This window comes from Melopsittacus undulatus, chromosome 2 (assembly GCF_012275295.1).
Source record: "Melopsittacus undulatus isolate bMelUnd1 chromosome 2, bMelUnd1.mat.Z, whole genome shotgun sequence".
NCBI classification, from domain to species: Eukaryota; Metazoa; Chordata; class Aves; order Psittaciformes; family Psittaculidae; genus Melopsittacus; species Melopsittacus undulatus.
In genome coordinates this window covers 17,153,302-17,176,318 of record NC_047528.1, presented here as the reverse complement: position 1 = coordinate 17,176,318, position 23,017 = coordinate 17,153,302, and the positions used below count along the sequence as shown (strand labels likewise).

Here is a 23,017-nt window from a genome sequence, read left to right as displayed (position 1 = left end):
TGTGGTTTTCATTAATTTATTTTATAATGATATCAAAATACTTTCAATTAAATCCAAGATTTACCTTACAAAATGTATTTGGATTAAAAGGGTGAGTCAATTTTTTCATGGACAAACAGTTCTGAGTTCCATCAAAATCAAAACAAAACTAAGTTTTTTTTTAAAAATCCACTAAGCTAATGAAAAAATTAATAATTTTGACAAGCTGAAGAAAACTGAAACTCAGAATGAAGGCTGCTGTTCCACTGATGAACTTCACTCTCCCAGACTGTGTGATCCTGCAAAGGGTTACATTTCCCTACTGTCACCTGCAGCCAAGTCAATCAGATCTTGAGCACTAATTCTACTCTTGGGAACTGTAATTTAAGATCTGAAGCTTTACTTTCAGCCGGTCAAAGCTGAAATACAACCATAATATCCTAATTGACTAATGAAATGTTCTTCCCTTTCTATACTCCATATACACACCTGATCAGTCTAAACATGTAAATAAGATACACATAGTTTGTGGATTAACTTCTAGAGCAATACTTTCATGCTCTATAGATGTAAAATACACAGTTGATGATTTGGTTTCCCAGAAGACACTGGGCATGATAAGCATGAGCATTTAAATATTTAATTTCAACTACTGACTGAAAAACTCTGAAAGTTTATCTTAGTATCATTCAAAGATAGTATTTTTTTGGGTTTAATAGCAACCCTTTAAACCATCAGGATCTCACATTTTAAACAGATTTAATGATATTTTCTATATATTAAATATATGTACTTACTGTTATTTTTGTTCTGGGGGTTTGACAGCCCTGATCTAAAAATATAAGAAAATATTTTTAGACATGTTTTTCCCTTTTTCAGAATCAAAGCAGATTTCAGTAAGCAACAACATCTATCATCAGGATAACATTAAATTAACAGCACTTATTAGTACTGTATCACAGATGAGAACAGCACACAAGACTTCTCATTCACAGGCACCTCACCACTTCAGCACTGAACCTTACCCAAAGGCAAAAGCTAGATCAATGTTCCACCCAGATGTGACTATACCTCTTTCAAAACAGTAAATACCAAAACACTGAAATATAAAAAGGGCCATACAAAAAAAAGTTGTGTTTCTGTAATTACATTAATTAAAAATTGATTTATTCAAACTTTGGCTGACTTGCCATTTAAACCATGTAAACATGCATCCAGCCTCCATCACCAAATTTACACAGTACCTATAGCCAACAGGAAAAAAAAATATTAAAAAAAAAACAAAAACAAAAGAGGCAGGGTATTCCTCTTCTCTATTTTCATTCCACTTTGATTTAGTTTGCATTTATTTCCTTTTAACTCCTTTTTTTTCATTCCTAGTGCATTTATCAGCTCCCTGTGACCAAAGCACATTTTGAAAGAAGTGTTTCCACAGAGCAAGTAGTAACAAATCTGAGCACAATGAAAGAGGAAAACATGTTCTGTGCCCATGACAACACAACACTAAAATTATGCTTAACTTACAAAGAAGATTTTATTTTTTTTAAGTGATTACAAAACTGTCTGATTACCTGACAATGTTTCAGGTCTCACACCATATAATGAAGAGTTAACATAAAAAAATACCAAGCAACCCCATGATGGCTCTGATGATAAATAGAATAATCTTTAATACAGTTTACTACAACAAACAAATGACATATAGCTTTGAATTTTTCATTTAAAGGAAACATTTTGTTTACCATTTAGGAGCCATAAAGCAGCACATACCATAGTGTAAGTTTTCAGGTCCTTTTTGGGTTGCCAGATTTGGTTCGTTTTGTTGACAGTAGAAACGGAGCAAACAGTGCTGATCACAGAAGTGTTTCATTTCACCACGCCACTGCACTTTCTCTTTGAGAGTTCCTTGAGACTTACAACAGTCACATCGTGCAGCCTTAATGAAAGGAAGATTTTGACATTTTTAAATGAACCTTGGAAAAAAAAATGTTTCTACATTTTAAAAGGTTATGGTTTTAAGAGTACTGAAGAAACATTACTGTTATATAGTTATCTCACTCCAGCAGTATCTATAATAGCCACCCCACCTGTTAATCTGTATATAGACATATCTAGCATTAATTTTCAACTGCTTGCTGCGTGTTAACTCCCAGAATGATTCTGCTTTGTTTCACTAAGTCTTTAAATATTGCTCACTTCTAGACAGTCAGCAAAAAATTAATTTCATGCATCAATTTTGATTATCTCCCCTGTAGCATTCTGCAAAACAATAGCAGAAAGTGACTGAGACTCCTTAATGACTCTTTTGAACTGAGAATGAGCAGAGTCTTTCCTCTCCTTCCCCCTCTCCCCCCCAAATTTTGGGGTTTAAGACACAAACAGAAACACTTCTCTAGGCATCAAATCACAGACCCTTAGTAACTTTTATATTTTCATTATTTTAGTAGTTTGACAACAATTTTAGATTCCAATTATTTGGTTCATCAAAGCTTCTCTATATTATAAACAACAATAGGTCTTAAAGTAAAGAGATTTCCACAAAATCTAGTTAGCATGTAACTTGAAACTCAAACTTTTGTTTTTTAATGTTTAGCTAGGGATTCAGAAAAGTAATGTATCTTTCACCAGCCTACATAATTTCCTGAGGCATAATTAAGACAGACACTGTTTTTTTTTCCCTCCAGATTCCACAGAATTTAATTAGCCACGCTATAAATTATCAATTATAAATTATCAATTAAAAAATAAATTATAAATTATCAATTGTGGCAGTAGCCACAATTTCAGATGCTCAAATAAGCACTACTGCTTGCCCTAATATTGCTTGCAACCTGCATACTGAAGTAGTCCTCAAAAAAAAATAAAAGCTTCATGAATGCTCAGGAATCCAAAGTAAGTTAACCTAATAACATAGCCAGGAGAGAAAGAGGGACGTTACAATAATACGCAACATAAAACATTAATACATAAAACCCATATACAACATTGCAGTTATGCACAAGGATCTGACAGCGCAGGGAAAAAAAAAAGTCCAACTATAGTTCTCATGGCTCCAAAAAGAGTACAAACAGGGCAATTAGCTCAAATTTACGAAGTAACTAAACATTGAGTTTCTTCTCTGTACTTGTACAACCCGGCACCATCCTCTGGCAACATAGGAAATTCAGCTCTCAGTTACAATTTTCAAATATTTAAGATGATGTATGGAGAGACTCGAGTGTAACACTATAACCCTCTTTAAACTAGCAGCAATAAAGCTGCTTCAGGATCCCCTTGGCTTCAGGATCCCCTCACCCTAAGCATCAGATGCCCTGGAAGTACAGGTACTTTTTTTCCTCCCTCCTCTGTCAGCAGTAGTGCTTATGTACCAGCAGGGTACACAAGGTCAGCACTGCATCACTCCCATCCTTCCTCAATTTCTGTTAAAATTGTCACTTTGACCTTCTGCTGATGCTGATCCACATTTCATTTTGCAGCACAGATGTTCTCAGTGGGACAAAAGAGCAAGTAAGATGCATTCTTGGGAGTGGGGAAGAAGATGAAGTATGGAGCGTTGCCAAAATAGCCTACATTTATCAGCTCAGGAAAACTGAATTGACACCTTTAAGGGAAATGCATCTTTCCAAACCCACTGAAAGGTTGAAATGTCAGGAAAAAAAAAAAACAAAACAAACAAAAAAAAAACCCAAACCAAGGAAAAACCCCAAACTGTACAATTCCTTCTAATTTTAAATCTCAAGCCCACCCAAGAATGTCAGTTTACTCACGTGCAGAAAAGTCCACCTATTCTGACCTGCTGCACTTTGTTTGACTATTAAAGCACCACTTCCTGCTCAATGTTTTACCTCCTTCAAAGAAAGAAAAAGGTAACAAATCTTGTTAAATGCAGCACCTCCAGCTTTCTTGCAACTGTTTCTGCCTTTCCCGGTTGTGCTGTTTTGCTTATGCCTTTGAATAAGAGTATCATTGTCTTTCCTGGGCAGCTAATAAAGTATTTAGGTGGAAAAAAAAAAATCTGTCATGCTTCCACACAGCAATTACTATTCCTTAGCAAGCCCAAGATCCCTTTACGAAAGATGCTTCACTTCTCATCTCTACATTTGCTAGGCTGTAATTCTATTTCCATAATCTTGCTTGCAGTTAATACTATACATTGTCCCATGCACTACAGCTCCTACTTGTTCTCCCCACTTCCCTGACCATGAAATTAACTGAAGGCAAAAGTGTGATCTTCTGCCTCTTCCTTCCATCCCTTCCCTATCCATTTGTTTTCATTCAGGACGGCAGCACTATAGGTTAAATATCTTAAAAATACCTGCTTTCAAATCTTTTGTCTCTCTGCTTCAGAAAAGTACATCTATAATCTCTGTATTCAATAGCACATAACACCTTTGAGACTCACGACTGCTTTTTGGTCCAATTACATATCCAGATACAGCCTCAACATGTTCAAATCAGCACAGTAAACAACTTTTTTTTAAAACCAAATTGAGGACAAAGATTAACGTTTTCACATAAAATCACAGAATCATAGAAGAGTTAGGGCTGGAAAGAACCTTAAGATCATAGAGTTCCAACCCCCCTCCCCCACCATGGGCAGGGACACCTCACACTAAACCATGTCACCAAAGGCTCTGTCCAACCTGGCCTTGAACACTGCCAGGGATGGAGCATTCACAGCTTCCCTGGGCAACCCATTCCAGTGCCTCACCACCATTAAAGAGTTTCTTCCTTATATCCAATCTAAACTTCCCATCTAAGTTTGAACCCATTAGCCCTTGTCCTGTCACTACAGTCTCTAATGAAGAGTCCATACCCAATATCCTTATAGCCCCACTCAGATAATGGAAGGCTGCTATGAGGTCTCCACACAGCCTCCACCTTTTATAAGCCTCTCTTTTCCCCTCTAAGTTTCCTCAGCAGCTCCTTATCCATCCAAGGAGGTCTCCTGGCCCTCCTGCTGCACTTCCTTCTAGTCAGGACACAACACTCCTGAGCTTGAAGCAGCTGATCCTTGAATATCAACGGACAGTCTTGGGCCCCCTGCCCTCTAGGGCTATATCCCATGGAATCTTGCTAAGCAGGTTCCTGAAGAGGCCAAAGTCTTCTCTGCTGAAGTCCAGGGCAGTGTGCTTGCTGCACGCTCTTCTCACTGTCCTGAGCATCTTGAACTCGACCATCTCATGATTGCTGCATCCAAGGCTGCCTGGAGTGTCACATTTCCAATGAGCCCTTCCTTGTTGATGCGCACGAGGTCAAGCAGGGCACCTCTCCTTGTCGGCTCCTCCATTACATACAGAAGGAAGCTGTCTTCCACACAATCGAGAAACCTCCTGGATTGCTTGTGCTGTACCATCCCTCCAACAGATAGCAGGGTGATTGAAGACCCTCATGAGGACAAGGGCCTGTGAGCGTGAGGCTGTTACTAACTGTCTATAGAGTGCTTATACATCTGTAGAGCACTTACACAGAGAGCACTAAACATGGGGGGGTTTATTTACATTTTATTTCTCCAATGACCTGCTCCTAAACTTTCTCTGATGGGTTGGACTGCTATTAATTTGGCATCATCTTAGTTGCCTATTCTGAGTTCTATCCACAATAAATAGGAAACAAGAGATAATTCCAGAGAGTGAATGATTTTAAGAGAAAGACAATCAACTGTTCTGAAACAGCACCTACTTGAAATTGAGATGCCTAACTATACAGTAGTAAAATCTGGACAAGACAAATTCAACAAGGTTGTCTTGCTGCCTATACCATTTAGATAAATGCTGGGTCCATTGTTTCAAGTTTTACTGCTGTTGACAATCACTGCTATCTAATCTCAGCAGCCACAATAATTTTTCTATGCCTACGCCTATGATTGTAGCTCCCCAACTCAGTCTGTGCAGAAGACACATGACCTCCACTGAATACAGTCATCACCATATATACTCAGTCCAATCAATACTTCACTGCAGTCTTGAATAACCTGAAAGTGCACTTCAGCTGCAGTATTTTCAGCAAAGTTTCACAGTGTATATTTGAAGAAACATATTCTGGTGCTGTTCTCAGAACTGCATACTCTTTTTTCAAAGTCCTTTCAATGCTCTAATATAAGTAACATCAAATGATTGAAACTGCCAAACATCAGGTCACTGAAATATTTATATTGAATATTCCAAAGCACTTTCCAGATTAACATTCAAACCATGGCATGCAACTGACGTTTACAGGAAGAGCTCTAACAACTTAGCGAGCTAACCTCAAGACACCAAAACTTTAAGCTTGTCTTAGAGGTGTACGGACACCATAGAGTAGAAACTTCCTCACAACTTGGCACCAGCTGGTAACTAGCTGTCACCCAACAGGTGATTAGGACTGAACTACTCCTTTTACATTCCAATCCCTCATATTAGTTTTGAAAAACACTTATAGATAACTCTGATGTGCTGCTAATACTTCTAGTTAACAAGTCTGTTGTGCTTCTACCACTCCTACCTTCTTCTGGCTTTTTGAGAAGAGAATTTTGGCATTCAGGGAGGTTCTCCTGTAATAATTATTTTTAAAAGTTAAGATGTCTTCCAGATAAATACTACACGAGAAAGATGTGTCCATAAAAAAGTAGACAAAGATGGAAACAAACACTTGTTTAATGAACACAATGACTGTGGTAAAACATTACCAGGTTATTATTACTTATTTCCCTTTATGTATACATTCGTTGAAACTCCAAAGTAACACTGGACATTGCACAAATGAGACAAAGCTCAAACATATGTGACTATGCTTTTAAGATACTAACACACAAAACAGCACATGAAGTACAAATTCAGGAAGGAGTCTATATCTATTCTGTCTTCCTATACTTTAATCATTATCTGTCTATGCCTAGATAAGAACATCAGCTAACACTGCACTTCCAAATCAAAGATAAATGGAGTGACTTTTTTAAAACAGGGAGAAGTTATCAGCAAGAATGTAAAGGGGAAAAAACATCAGCAAAACATACAATTTCCTAAAGCCTATTACATGTCTTCCCCATGTAATAAATCACAAACTTTTATAACCAGAACTGAATTAGACAAAGGCGTTAAGAAATATTTTAAAAGAAAAAAGTACAATCAACAATTCAACATCATGGAACATTATTTCCACTACCAAAAGTAAAAAAATATCTAAAACTTCAGTATCATCAAATGTATCAAAATCACCAGTTACCAGTAAGACATTTTAGACATGATGCCATGAAAAGGCAATTTAATCTAACTTTCCTGTGCCACAGCATCAACAGCATTTAAGCAGGCTTAATGGGCCAATTTAGTAAGGATAATCTGAAGCCAGAGTCTTCAGATGGTTCTCAAACTTGAATGAGAGCACAAGCTTCTCTAGAAGTTTATGTTCATGAAACTAGTTTGGTATGCATATCCCCAGACTATAATCTTTGTGAATTATCAATCTTTCTAAAGCATATCAAAGCTTAATAAAGTTCTCCATCAGAAGGCACTTTACACAGAAATAAATTTTACCCTGTATCCCAAGTTTTAAGGTATATAGATTAAATATTATAGTATGAAGTTAACATTTTAGTAAGTTTAAGAACACTGCAGCAGAGCTTCACCACCCACAGGAGATCATAGAAACACATGCTGGTCTTTAGTAGTTTCCTCTCTGCAGTGCCTAACAGGACCCTACATACAATATTCAGAATAAAGGCTTCACAATGTATCACTGTAACATTTCTCGAACCAGTCATTCCAAAGTATCAGACATTTCTTCAGATTCAGTTCTTTCATGGTAGGTAGATCATCTTGAATTACAGGACATATCTAGCCCTCTAATATTTCAAGCTTTTTATTGCCTTCCAGGCTATGTAGAGAGTTTTGGTAAGATGATTAATTTTGTACTGTTTTTGTGGTTTTGGTTTTTTTTTTTTTTGCAATTGCATCCACAAATGTAATTCTTGTGTTAATATTATTAATGTAGGTTCCCAGGATGTTCACATCAAAGATAAAGTATTTGATCCATGGTACTAATCGCAGGTTAAACCCAGTCCAATTTCAACTTTATTCCTTTGAAAACATGAAAACAAAAAACCGCTTAACATGAACTCTTTACTGGTTGTGCTTCACAAGGTAGTTAAGCTCCCAGAGATATAGAAACAGATGCCATCTGTTTCATTAAATCTTTTATTATAAATCCATTTGGTCTTGCTTTTCCCTTTGGCATCCTTTCCACTGGAAAATAATGATCAAAGCCTCTGCAGTTCAAACTGTGAGAAGGGAAAAGGCAAAAAAGGAGGCAAAAGCAGGAACAAGAAAAACTGTACTAATCTAGTTTATCATCAGACAATTTAAGGCATCATCCAGCTGCTATTAACAATGCTTTCAACATTCTGAATACACATTTAAGAAGTTTTGACAAGAAAAAATAGGGTATCGAGAGGGGAGAAAATGGAATTGTGAAGTAACAAATATACACAGTAGTTTCTTGGTTTTCTGTAACTCAAGACTTCCTTGCCAAATGAATTTATAAAATCAGGTGATAGGCTGCTCTTAAGATCTAAGAAAACCCAAATGATAAAATTAATACATTTGCTTATTGTATAGCAAATGGTTTGCTGACATAAGCCATATCTGCTGCACAGTCCTTGAGATATCCTCACATGTGCAGTGTTGGTTTTTTTAAACTGTGGAGCTCTCTCATCAAAAATTCTTAGTTACTTGCCTTGTAGTACCAGTCCTGAAATTTTTTACAGCACTCTTCACTGCAGAAATCTCTCACTACACCATCAAGTTCCTTAGTTGCTCCCTTTTTGCACAGCTGTGAGCAGTAATTACAAGTAACACATCTCAGTCCTAACCGTCTTGCAAAGTCTTGTTTATATAGCAGCTTGCAGCCTGGAAACAGATTTTAAACATTAGGAACAACGTAATTTTTACAGAGAGATATCACAGTTAAGAGTTAAATACTGAAAATTAAATGAATACAACAGCTAACAACTGGGGCTTCAGAAAAATTCAGGGTACATAATAGACTATATTTCAAGACATTTTTACCTGAACCCCTTTCCTGCACAACTCTACAGTTTCATGTGATATCTGTATCTTTTTCAAAACACTAAGCTTGAATCTGTGCTTGTCAAATCCCTGAGCAAACAGTCCCGAAAAAAACCCCAACACACAGTTTTTATATAGACCCATGCAAAACCATTGACTTGGAATTATATTGCTCAGTTACAAATCCTTAGAATGCTAGATATCCAGACAATGACAAGCAGAAATTCTAAGCTAGACAACACTATCCACTAAGACAATACCTAACTTCAAGGATCAACTTACTTTGATTTCACGCATATTTATACAACAAACCACTTAAGACAGCTCATTAATTTTTAAGAACACTAGTACAAACAAGATGACCTAAGAACTGAGGAGCTTCCTAAAAAATACCATAAAGCAAGCAGTAATCAGTACTGAGAATAATCATGCAGTGATCGGAATTTACATATGAAATTTGTGTAGATTTGTATACAATGAATCTTTTATTTTTTTCATTCCACATCAGGTCTTGGTGGATTCTTTTGTATTTGCTATGCAGTAGTAATTTCAAGGTTGCCATAATGATGGCTGTATTCTTCAACAATATGATGCTCCCTCAAGCAAATCAGAAAAGACACTCTAGGTACTAAATACATTAAAAGATCAATACTGTAGCTATTACTTAGGCTATTTTGAGAATATAATGTATTTCAAACTACCTCAAATGTAGTGTCTATTCAGGTGATGCCTAAATAATGTACCATGTATCTCTGTTACTGTGCTATTCTTACAGAAGAGACCAGTATGAAAAGATGAAGCAATTATATTAAACACTGGAGGGACAAGATAACATCTATACAGACCTTTAATCTGAGATACTGCAGCTGTTTTTATGATCTCCCACATATCACAGTTATCACCAAAGACTGGAACTCAAGTCTGCCAAGTGCCCACTCTGCTACGGCACATAGCCTAACACATGCAGACTTCCATACTTCTGGTTATGAAACTCAATATGTAACAAACATGCGGGGTATAAAGATACTGTAATTATAATGGATTCAGTAATTTCAGTTAAGTGACTTGTGCTGTTGTCTGCGAGGGTAGAATTACGCATGTGTGAAACTCTGATACATTTTAAAAATCACTAAAAGCACAAGAATGCAAGTGGAAGCTACAGCAGACAGCATCTTCCAAAAACAAAAGTTTATCGAGGAATTTTAACTTACACTACTACAAGCTCTGCTAACAAATTATATTTGCTAGCAATGTCAAAGTAAGACAATTGTAAAGTACAAATAAGACTGTACATAATACCTGTTTAAGCTTTTAGTTATGTATCTGATTCTTTAACAATAAAGAAAATTACTAACACATAAAACAGGCAGTACAGATGAAAAGTGCCAAACCAAGCAATTTTCTTTACAGTGCAACTAATTCAAATGTTAAGTACACTGTTCTGAAGGAAATAGTAATGCTGAAAACACAAGTGTGTGCAAACTACTAATTAAAAGAACCCATTAAAGCACTGAAAATTTCTTGCCAGTATTTTTTCCTGCTGGCTGTATCTCTTATTATTTATGGAGCATCAGATTCTTCCCACTTCTTTACAACTCCAGAGACAGCTCAGCACCACAAAGTATCCTCCTCTTCAGCTGTGCCTTAGAAGAGCCATTCAATGCTGCACTAACCTTTCAAGACTACAGACTCACAGAAGCACTCTACTACCCTTCAGGTAAGCTATGTGCACCTGGCTAAATAGCCTACAAAAAGGAATGGACAAAGCTCACATTCTTCTTGTCTGTTAAACTACAGGGAGTAAAACTGAGGAAGATACTGTTTGTTATGTTCAAAAAAAGTTATCAGATCAAATATCTCCCACATCTGTGACTCATGGAAAATAATGAGAAGTTAATATTAAGGGGAAACAGAAAGTCCAAACTTCAAGCATTTAAGACTACATGCCTGAAAAATGTGGAGGTTTTATAGATCACTGACTGCAGGGCTTCTTACTGAAGGAGGCCTCTACAGAAGGTAGAAAATCCATCTTTATAAAACTTCAGATGCTGATATAAGATTGCTACAACTGTGAAGACTGAAGACTTCTAAAACGGAAGTACAGTATTTTCTTTCTGCAACAGCATGAACAAAGCTCTTCAGATTTGTCTGACTTTTTTTTATGTCTTTGTAATAGGTAACTTAACCCATGGAACCAGGGAGCATTCTGGCTGTTTCAAAATCCTCTCACTTCAGGCAGAGAAAACAAAATGCCCTTCACTTGACAGCATTAATTAGGCCCTGGGTACTTTGTGCACACCTAAGATATAACTTCTTATTGCAATTCTATGGTTTTGATTTGAATAGTAAGCTTTTAAGTATGGAAAAATATATTCACCTTTAGCAAAACATTCTGAGCTCAAACAACTCACTCTTCACAGTGCAAATCCTGCATCAGCAAACCAGTAGTATCCATGCTGGCTTTGCAGATACAACCGAGAAGTGGGCTTTGAGTAACTACACTGTGTCAGAGTAATACAAAAAGAAAACTGGCTGACTGATCTTTCCAGTATCAACACTAAAATACTAAGGGTTTCGTCAGCATAACTCCTCTGTGAACTTTAAGTTACTGAGTATAAGCACTGCCTAAGACAAACAGCTGACAGCTCAAACATTCAGAACAATTTGTTCTGTAACAGGAGATACACAAGTTACAGTGTGACCAGGTGGACATGTCTACTGCTTTAAAGCAACTCTTAAAGAGAAAATAACTCTTCATTTCAAAACAAAAAATGAAATGCAGGTAATCTGGTTCAGGCTACAAAAGAAATTATTTATATTCCTTAGCAAAAATCTAACAGAAGACCATCCTGCGAGTCAACTATCTCAGAGAGGCCAGTAAAGGAGCACTTTTAGATGACATATTTCCAACTCAAAATCAGAATTAGGCAAAAATAAATTAATTTTGCTATTAGAATTCTGGCTTCCAAGAAAAACCCAAGAGAAAATCTATCCTTTCCAACAGCCCTGAAATTTGGTTCCCCACATAAACTGTATAGAGAGAATAAGGATTTGAACGCATGCAACAGAGGCTTACTGACATGACAACACACAAACAGCTCCTCCAAGCCTTTACTTCAGGCATACTGCAGGTCAAGAGAGCTTCCTTCCTTTTGGCAGACACAAGAACTGCAAGGTCCAGTTCTCCAGGGCTACCCATGGCCAGAAACCTACTTCACCTGACTGCCTGCAGACTCAGTGCATGCAACCTACTAAGAACCTGGTCCTATTCTACCAGTAGTACCTACCTGAATTACATGAAATTCCATACACACATCAAGCAGCTGTAAAAAAAGGAATGTTGAACTAGAAACACTTCTTTAGTCCTCAACACCAGTCTCTTTTTACTACAGAGAATAACACCTTTTATAGAAAATAACTGTTGCATCCTAAAAGCGATTAGCTTTTTACCCCTGAAATGCTGTACTTACTAAACTACCTTTCTCTTCCTTCAAGCTACATAACAAGACTTGCTGTTCTCTCATCTTGTAGTAACTTCAACTGTTAACAGCTTCATCTAGAGAAGAACAACGGGATTGTTATATGACAAGCCTGTAGCATCGCAAGCTGGGTCTTGAAAATTTCTCAAGATATGTTGCATCCACATCTTTCTCCTGCCTCCTTCTGTATTGATTCAAACACAGTAGCCATCTTTTCCATACCCACATTGCTAACATCCGCTGCCTCTGGCTTGACAATAAACATCACTATCCGTAGGAAAACAGATGCAATGCATCCAATTTTGAGTCCTGCTTCGACTGTGTGTAACAGAGAAGTTGTATCTCCCACTTCCTTGTCTTCTTCTTAAGAACCTTTTATTATTTTATGATAGAATCACAGAATCATAGTTAGGGTTGGAAAGGAACTTAAGATCACCTAGTTCTAACCCCCTGCCATGGACAGGGGTACCTCACACTAAATCATGTTACCCAAGGCTCTGCCCAACCTGGACCTGAACACCGCCAGGGATGGAGGATTCACAACTTCCCTGGGCAACCAATTCCAGTGCCTCACCACCCTAACAGTAAAGAATTTCTTCCTTATATCCAATCTAAAATTCCCCTGTTTTAAGTTTGAACCCGTTACCCCTTGTCCTATCACTACAGTCCCTAATGAATATAGTCCATCCCCAGCATCCCTATAGGCCCCCTTCAGATACTGGAAGGCTGCTATGAGGTCTCCACACAGCAACTCAGTTTATCCTAAAGTTTTCTGATACTAGGTATTAGCTCCTTCTTTTCTCCTCCCTCTTACTCCCATTCAGGCACTAGGTTTTTCTTATTCTTCAATATTTTCAAGTTGATTATTCTTTCAGGTTTCTAAGAAACATGTTTATAAGCAATCTTCTTGTGCTCATAAGCTCAGCACCTTAAATTGTCATCACTCCTTATCTGCAAGAGTCAACATTATCTTTCCCTTGGAGAACTGTCTCAAACATCTTCAAAAGACACAACAAGGGAATTAACACAGAAGAATGCCAATCTAACAAGGATCACTTAAGTTCAACAATGCACAGGATTTCACTTGATATAAGTTTTTAATATACCTTTTTACTTTAGAAATTAGTTATCCATGGACAAAAACAAATCTCAAGATTCAGCACAACATTACTCAAAATCTAAATGAGGTTACTTTAACAATATCAATATTCTCCCTCCAAGACAGAGGGAAGATAAGTATGTAATATCTTCCTCAGCATAGTTTTATCTTTTGATTTTTTTCAACTACAAGAACACCACCAAAAGTATAAAAAAAACCAGGATAACAAATTAAAATTTTCAAGTCATTCCGGAAGACATGCACCCAACAAACACTAACAACTACATCTACACGATCAGACTCTTCCACAAGTGGAATACCACAAGAACCAATCCTCCAGCTCTTCCATGTCGGTTTGTTTGGAAGGTGCAGACCTGTGCTTTCCTTCAGCATAGCTAAGAGCCTTCACTTGGTTCTTCTTCAGCATGGGAGCCTGCTAAGTATTTTATAAGGGACTTTTCTGATTTGAGTATGCTGTCCTTTTCTACCTTAACTCATTGCTATCAGCAGAAAAGTATTTTTGAGCTTCTACAGTAAAAAAAAAAAAAATTGTTTGGAATAGGCATTTGCAGCTCAAAGATTTAACACCAGACTCCTAAATAATACAACATGGACTGAACAACTACACTGTGCCGATGTAACAAAAACTGCCATGGCTCAAACGGATGTCAGGGATGTCCCACTGTAACTACTGCCCACAGCAGTCAAAGGAGACCATTTTCTTTCTAAGGCACCTCAAAATCCCTCCAAAGTTGTCTTCCACTTTTCTACTAACCTGATTTGTAGGAAAGGAATACTTTGCTTCAGTAACAACATGACTCTTGCAACTGTGAGAGGGCATTTTAATGGATCATACATCTTACACTGTTTAAGACATGTTTTGCTTGTCATTTGTCCCTTTTTGCCAGGATATTCCCACTCAGCACCAAATAAACCTTCAAAAGAAAGACACAAGGTAGCTGGTATTTCAGGTTATGTTAGTGGGACACTGCCAAAGGAAGTAGCCAGAAGCAAAACCAAACTGCCTGACATAGTAGGCTAAAGCTGAACAGGCCCCATAGCAAGCACAAATTATTTTAATATGGTAGGCTACTATCAGAGCTGCAGAGATGGAGACAACAACTATTGTGAAACATAAACCAAGAGCTTGTAATATAAGATTTTTATTATGCAACACACTTTACTGTGATACAAAATCATACATGTAAATATATCTCTTTCTCCTCTCCTCTATGTTCTATATTACGTATCAATCCTTGATAGTTTTGAGGTCCTCTTACATAGCAGCACACAGTTAGGAAATTCATGCCACAGGATTTTTCATTAAAATGGTTGCTTCTGTACTGTCTTCAAAAATTTGTTAGCTAGCCCAAATTCTGTACATTTTATTTTTAAAATGTGTATCAGTGTTTCAAAGTAGAGAGTTGATAATGCAAACTATAAAAAAGCTGTGTTTTAACAGTTTCTGTAGCTCTCATGTTTAACAGCAACAAAGCAAACATCAGCGATGAAAAGATTTAAGCAGGCCTGATGGCAACCCCCGTTTGCCCAGGGAATACAGCTCAGGGAACAGGGCCATCAACTTCTCCACTTACTAGAGAAGCCCATAAACAATAAGTCTTAGCCACACTTCATATGACACATCAGTTTTTAAATCAGTCTGTTAATGTTTTTAGCAACAACAGTAATTGCTATAAATTTTAGGTAGTATCTTAACTGGCTGCAAGACATTCACATGTAAGCACTTGTATAAAATTTAACACCTATGTTTAGGCTATTTCCAATACTTGTAATATTTTCATACACATAATTTCTGAAAATCAACTTAACATTTAATAGTATACTGTACTAAAAAAAATCACTGTGCAGCAGTGGTTGGAAAAACACCACTCTAAAAGTCTACAATCTACAAACCCTACAATATACATTTCCTAGACATGCTCAGTTCTGAAACCGCTTAATTTCCTAATTTTTTTTTCCACTTGTCACCTATACAAGTATTTCAAAAGGGGTTATCTCTACATAGATGAAACATCAGAGTTGTCTACATGAAGTTTAATTTGCAGAATCTGTAATTCCCTGAAACTTATTAGGATACTATCGAGATGATGGTACAGTTGCTAATTTCATAGCTGCATTTTATCTGTATTATCTATTTGAAAGGAACTCCCAAGCATCAGATAACTGAGTCACTCCACAGTTTACTGACCTTCTCCTTCCAAGAAGCAGACTAATGGATATGAATCAATGTTATTAAAATTCATGTTACAAAATTATTACAAAGCCTGTGTTATTTAAATAATAATGGTTCTATTGAAAAGATGAACTGAATGCAAAATACAGGTGAGAAAAAAAAAAAGTTATCGTGATACTTATCATAAAATAGTTCCATTGCTGGGTTGCCAAAGACTGATTCATTCTATTACACACTCAGAAGGGATATATATTGAAAAAACCCAAAACTCAGTAACCAAGATTTCCCCAAGATTAAAAACTTGGACAGTCTATTCTCAGTTGTTACTCATGCAACTATACATACATAAAAATCTCCAAGCAACTTCATCTTCTTGCTTTAGCATATACAATATACAACATATTTAATTTAGAAACTGGTATTTTGGAATGAGGCATTCTTGTGACAAAGCACCAGGACAGCTTAATTTCCAAAGCCTCAGCACTGGGGAGGAGATTGATCTCTTTCGACTAGTCCATTCAGGTTGTTCATCCTTCATGTAGTATCCAAGTTTTGGACAGACACAGAAAAAGCACAGTGTACTCCATGAAAGAATTAATAACCATGTTTAGCACAAATGTTAGGTTGGTCTAATTATACCTTATTGCAATGGAAGATTCAGCTGGCCATTGCATTTATTTTTTAATAAAGAAAAGCTTTTAATAAACAGAGTTGGAATGAAACTACACAAAAATACTGATCCCAGAGACTTTAATGTGGGTGCCAGGGTTTGTGTGTAAATTTATACATATGTGCATGTGTAAAAAAACCCCTCAGGTATGAATAATGTGAGCAAAGGAGTGACATCATCAGTACTCCAGCTAGGCAATCATAAGCAGTCTAAAGGTTATCTGCGGGTGATCTTATACATACTTTCCTATCAGTTTGCTTGAAGATGAACAAATAAGCACTCTTGCAGAAATTTCAACACCTGTTTAACTTCTGATTTTCTCTAGAAGCCTTCTCTTATAAACCTGAAATTTTCCAGTATTTTCCCTTGAGAGTTCAGTTTCTTCCAAAAACACCAGTAACTTCTGTGACTGAGTGCCTGAGGTTATTCCTTCTCAAATCGAAATACACTTGTCTTCTGAAGACTAATTGCATACTTAACAAAATAATCTATGTTGATGAAGCTTCCTGAATATGTTACAATATCTAAACCCCTGTGGCCGCCACATCCAAGAAGTTTATTTGGTACATCTACTAGCTTTTTTACTTTACAGGTGGACATATTTCTGGAAATGTTACAAGTTAAAATTAGTGGTGCCTGGATACCTGGAAAAGGGAGAAGAGAAATCTATCACCTCTGATGACTGAATTTTTTGTTGACCTCCACTCAATCCACCTAAAGACCTAGCCCTCTCCCCCCCACATCAGATTTGAACAATGTTAGCTCCTGAATTCTACTATTTCTGCAGCAATCAATGACAAATCCTTGGTTTTCCTTTAAAATAAAGGGTGTAGGTTGTTTCTACAGAGCTTTTGTCCAGGTCAGCTATTTATTTTCACTGGGTAACACAGACAGCTATTTTCATATGCACCACAAAGCAGACCTAAGCTACAGCTAACAGATGTGTGCCATATTTATTCAAGTTACATTTTACTTAATGGTGGCTTTGACTACCTTCTCTCTCTGGTTTAGTTCAGATCATCACAGTAAGCCAATAAACTTTGTTTTAGTGGCAACATTTGGCATATTCATCTTAAAGATCAGCTTTGCTCTCAAGCTGGTCCAACAAATGCAAACTCAGACCCACACTAGACATCTAGCAACTGATTCCCCCCCATTTTGTAACTGTATTCATGCTGGAGACTGTTTTTATTTCTTTCCTTCCTCAAATTCTCCAATAGAAAATACAAGTTCTCACTTATTTCAAGCTTCCTGATATAAAAATACATCTATGAAAGTAGTAATGCGGCACAGATTGCATTATGAATCTTACTGATTTCATAGTGATAGCCACCAGGCTTTAACATGAGGGAGTCCTAAGTATTCACAGTAATACCAACATATACTGTAATATCCAGGCAAAAAAAAAAACGTTTGTTCTTGTCTTTGAATAAATTCTGTGGAATTGTTTTATTCACACAATTTCCAAGTAGATGTTATTCAGCACTGTAACGATACACTGTAAAACTGGGCCTTGCTTTGTCCTTTTTTCCTCTCCAGCTATCACTCTGCAGTCCAGAACACAAGAAGAAAGTAATAATGGCAAAGAAACCTAAGCCACCACACTCCATCAGAAACAAAAGACTGCAGAGCTCAGAGATGTAAGGGAATCTACACAGAAGGAAGGCCGCCTCTGGCTTCACACTCTACCCCTCTCCAGCTTAGTAGGATACTGCTACAAATAAATTGACACATCTGCTGTTTAATATGCTTGAAAACAGAGATCTTCAGCAAAGTTTATCAAATGATAGTGAAAGTATTATTATTATAACTAAAGGAAAAAGTATTTCCTGTATCTGCAGCAATAGGTCATCCAAACTTCTAGTTAAAACTTGTAAGGTAAGGATTGAAGGACAGCTCACCTGAAGTGGATAAGTTCTTGTTAAGACTGTATTTTGCTGCTTCTATTAAAACAGTATCTTAATGCAATTTAAACGAATCTTATGCCCATATACCTTCATTACAGTTTCTTTTTGAAAACCAAAAAAATTAGTCAGGAAAATGATAATGACAGTAATCAACATACACCATTCAAGTTACTGTTTGAATAGCCATTCTAAACCAATGTAGAATTTCCACTCTTCTATTACATTTTTGAAACTATTAACTGAAGAGAAAGCTTCGATTTTCTATTTCCCAGTGCAGTTAGTGCTGGTATAAGCTGTGCAGCATACATTTCAAGAAAAGAATTTCCCTATCATTTTTTTTGTACATATGTATACATGCATGTGCATACATGCGTATGTATTTATACACACAAGCTTAAAAGCATTGCTCACTCTTCCTCCACCTAAGTGGTGAAAAAACCCAACAAAAAAGTCATAAAAGCAGCTCACATAAATTAACAGGTACATGCACTTCATTAATAATAATGAAGAAACTTCTGGTTTAGCCTCAAGTACAACAGAATGTTACCTTAAATTTTAGCATTACATATGAACATAGTAAGTCAACTGCAGTAAAACTACAATGCCAATACCTTAGGAAAAAACTAAATACATACAGACCTTCACTACAAAAGGGTCTTCTGACGCCAGAGAAATTCACAGTCTCATGCAGCGTTTTCTCTTCTTGACAGTATTCACAGTATGTAACTATGCAATGCAGTTTCTTATAATCATCAGCACATGCTCTGCTGCAGAACTGATACACTTTGTTCTAAAAGCAGAGTTGTAAAGTATCATGAATAGGGATAAAATCTAAAGATTTTGATAGTTCAACATTATAAATAACAGTTCGCCATTAAGACAACTTTAACATGAAAAGTAAACAGAAGCGCAAACACATCATTTGGGCATGACTTCTAATGCTAAAAATTAACAACTCTCACTCAAGCTGACCACAAGTGCTACAAATATTCATAATTTCGTATGAAAATGCTAAGCAGAAAATGCCAATCAATATTAGCACATCCTCTTCAGATATTTCTCTCAGTTCAATAGAGAAGTGTAACAATGGTCTATCATATCTACAGTCACACAACTGAAGATGAAAGCATATTTCAAGCTTACAGCTGATCTGAGAATTTACTTTTTTCTTTAAATTCCACAGATGCTTTGTTATTTATAAACAGATTTCTGCTTTTATCAATACTAAAGTTAAATGATATTTTACAGAACCAGGTAGACTTTATCAGCTTAATTTTTTAAGCTTCACCACCTCATAAAGTACCTATCTACAGCAACTGTATTGAAACAACAGTTTACATTTGGAAACACTTCATCATTCTAAAAGTAAAACAAAAACCCCTCTTACCTCCCATTCCAGTACTTCTGGCTTCGAACAAAAAGAACTTTTACAATAATTACATTTCAACTGAATATCACTGGGAGAGACAAACTGACCATTTGTTGAAGACTGCACACTGAGAGTCTGAAAAACATAGACAGACATCACTTCATAGTTACTTCTAGAATGTGTTTTCAATTAAGCCTAAGTGTTTGAGAATCTGAGAGTTCATAAGCAAGCTCAAGGGCATTTCTGGAAAAAGCACAGTAGGACAGTCTTTTGCCTTAATTCCTTTTCCCTTGTCACCTTAGGTTTTCCAATCTTGAATCCTTACCCTTACGTCCACGATTATTACTTTAGGCTGTTTTTTCTCATATCTTACCTTTCTAGTACCTGGTATGGGTAATTATAAATGCCAAAAAAAAAGTTTCCCAAAGCCAAACACCTCTTAATCACAAAAGATGTATTTTCAGATAAATACATTTCACAGGTTGCTTTATTTTGGTCACAGAAGTTCAAAGACCTATAAACAACTACTTTCATATTTAAACCTCACCAAGGCAGATTATCAACACCTTAAGCAAACCCCTTTATACTACAAGTATTAATGTAAAAGGCCTTCAGCAAGAAACCCCGTTTCTACTCACATTAAGAGAAAACTAGCTAATAGTCCTAGTTGGCCTCAATCACCAGGCAAGAAGATGCAACCATTCAAACAGCCAGCCCGTAAACAATTATGGGTTACCAGGTTGAGAAAAATTCTGCAGATTGCATGTATAGGTATGAGAATTTAATTCTGTAATTGAATCATTAACTTAATGCATTTCTAAGGCAATCGTACACACAGAACTCAATTTTACTGTAGGTCTTAACAAGTCTACAGATACAGTCTTTAGTATGTTCCCTAGATCAAGCAACAACAAGTACTGTATTATGCATGTGATGTTCAGGATAAAATCTGAATCAGTAATAATCACAGTCACTTGATCATTCAGGACAAATTTACTTCCATCTTCTCAAACTTTCCCACATCATTTGCAACAAGACAAATATATTTGAGGAAAAAAAAAGTTATCTTCAGAGAGATTGTTACTACTTTGTAACTTTGTAACAGTAAAAACCTTAAAACATTTTTTCAAACTCTCCTGTTACTAAGGGTTTACCTACACTAAAAATAACATTGTAATGAAACTGATAGTAACATAAACCCTTACATAAGTGAAACAATACTCCTGAGTGCTAGCTAGCAGTGCAAGTGGTATCACCTTATGCAGATGCACTAAATCTGTACAAAAGTTTGCAGACATTAAGTAATCATGTACAGTTCCCAGTCATGGACAAGATCTGAGAACAAACTGACATATACAGCAGAAAAGATGTCACCTTTATGCCAGTGGTCCATTGTCCCATGGTTGGACTTGATCTTAAAGGTCTTTTGCCACCTAGATGTTTCTGTAACTCTGTAATGACTTTAACACAGTCTGATGCCCACATACAGTATTGTCATATTTTTCCCATTATACCCAGCAAATGTCCCCAAGGTTGAGAGAGGACTACTAGACTTCGGCTGCTCTAAACAAGTCATCCACAAGCAAAATGAAAGGTACTAAACCAAATGAGAAAGGAACCAAACACTCCCTTTATGGTCATGCACACACATATCTTCCAGCCTCAACATGGAAGACTCAATTATTTTTATTATGATCAGTTTTGGAAAAATATTTCTGACAAGCGTGTCAGTCTTCCTTCATGATTCCTGCCACAACACACTCCGTTTTTAAAATATATGTAGGTGTAACGAAGAGAGTTTTAAGGTATATAATGAAGAACACTTACAGACACCCCAATGATGGCCAAAGAGAACACAAGATTAGCGAATAACCAATGTGAGTAACCTGCTAAAAATGACTGTACTTGTAATTCTTACACATACTGGTCCTACAACTCTCCAGAGCTATCCATAAATTGTGCGGTCAAAATCTCAACATTTTGTATAGACTCATGTTTTGCAACACAGCTTGTACTTTAAGACATACAGTTTCTAACTCTGGGAAGACACACCACAACCTCCATGTTCACAATACATAAATTAGCAGTTTGTTTTTCCATAACAGACAAGTTCAGAACAAGGTCTTCAACTGACCCAGGCTTGAAACAATACAGCTTCTGAATAGTTTTGTCTTAAACTTTGCAGTAATATCCTCCAAGACAGAGCGTGGAAGATGACAAAACACGGTCACACTATTTTACCACCAACTATCACACATGAAAAAAAAAAAGAAAAAAATCACATCAAGCCAGCTATTTTTCCTCTTTTATCCTCTTTCTTACAAGGCTGACTACTCTTACAAGCTCTCCCCACAAAGGAGAATATAGATATGGACATAAGTTGCACAACAAGCAGCTCAACCAAATCTTTCAAATATTTTAGTACATTAAAATTGCTAGAAACAAAAAGTTATTTATAAAGTAAAATTACAATCAACCCTAAAGCAGTGTAAACAAACTGGGAATTTAAATATTCCAACCCATTTGTAAACCAGAAGGACTAAAATTTTTGCAGAAGGGAGATGCAGACCTGAAATAAGTTACTCTGTTCTGAAAATGGTAGCCCCTAACAAAGAAAAAGGTATGGGAAGAATAGGCACAGTAGGTAAAAGGAATGAATATACATGCCAGAAAATTAAAGCAAGATTTATCTGCATTAGTAAACAATAAAAAAAACAAACACCAGAGTTCCAAAGTAAACTGGTAATTTTTTTAAGAGATCACTGCAGAAAGCATAGCAATTGACCAAATGGATTAAACCATTTTCTCAGTGTGGGTTCAACCCCTTATGTGTCACTTAGGCAGAAGAAAGTCCTCAAAGGAACACTTAACAGTCCAATGCTCACATAATGGTATACTGTCCTTTCCACCTAAATACTAAATTAACGGAACAAAGAAGCTGGTCTCATACAATCAACTCTTATTTAATGGTGAATGCATTTTATTCTTCTAGACAGTGAATATACAAAAACTATTCTGAGATATGTGAGCAAACTAACTGTAAGCAAGTGACCATCTACCCATTGTTGATCTTAGTTACTAAGAAATGAGACTATATGGCTGCTCTAATTAAACTCCTTGCCAACATTAGAGAAATAGATCTACATGTAACACAAACTGCAACAGAAGCATCAACAAGGTCTCAGCAAGATAAGAAATCCACAAGAAGGATCAACTGATCCAGCAGTTATATTCAATAATGTTGCTTAATATTGACTTATGTGCAAATCCAGGAAGGCA

The 23,017-nt window shown here is 36.5% G+C and overlaps 1 protein-coding gene across 2 annotated transcripts in view; it reads right to left on the bottom strand.

Annotated features, from left to right (window-relative positions):
- ZMYM2 (zinc finger MYM-type containing 2) overlaps positions 1 to 23,017 on the bottom strand; it is an 88,661-nt gene that overhangs the window by 17,016 nt on the left and 48,628 nt on the right. For both annotated transcript variants that reach the window (XM_031049523.2, XM_031049522.2), the window contains 5 exons: positions 19,757 to 19,873; positions 19,009 to 19,159; positions 8,689 to 8,861; positions 1,750 to 1,915; positions 777 to 811 (listed from right to left, as the gene is read on the bottom strand). In XM_031049523.2, the coding sequence (XP_030905383.2) occupies positions 777 to 811; positions 1,750 to 1,915; positions 8,689 to 8,861; positions 19,009 to 19,159; positions 19,757 to 19,873 (642 nt within the window). The remainder of the gene's footprint in view (positions 1 to 776; positions 812 to 1,749; positions 1,916 to 8,688; positions 8,862 to 19,008; positions 19,160 to 19,756; positions 19,874 to 23,017) is intronic.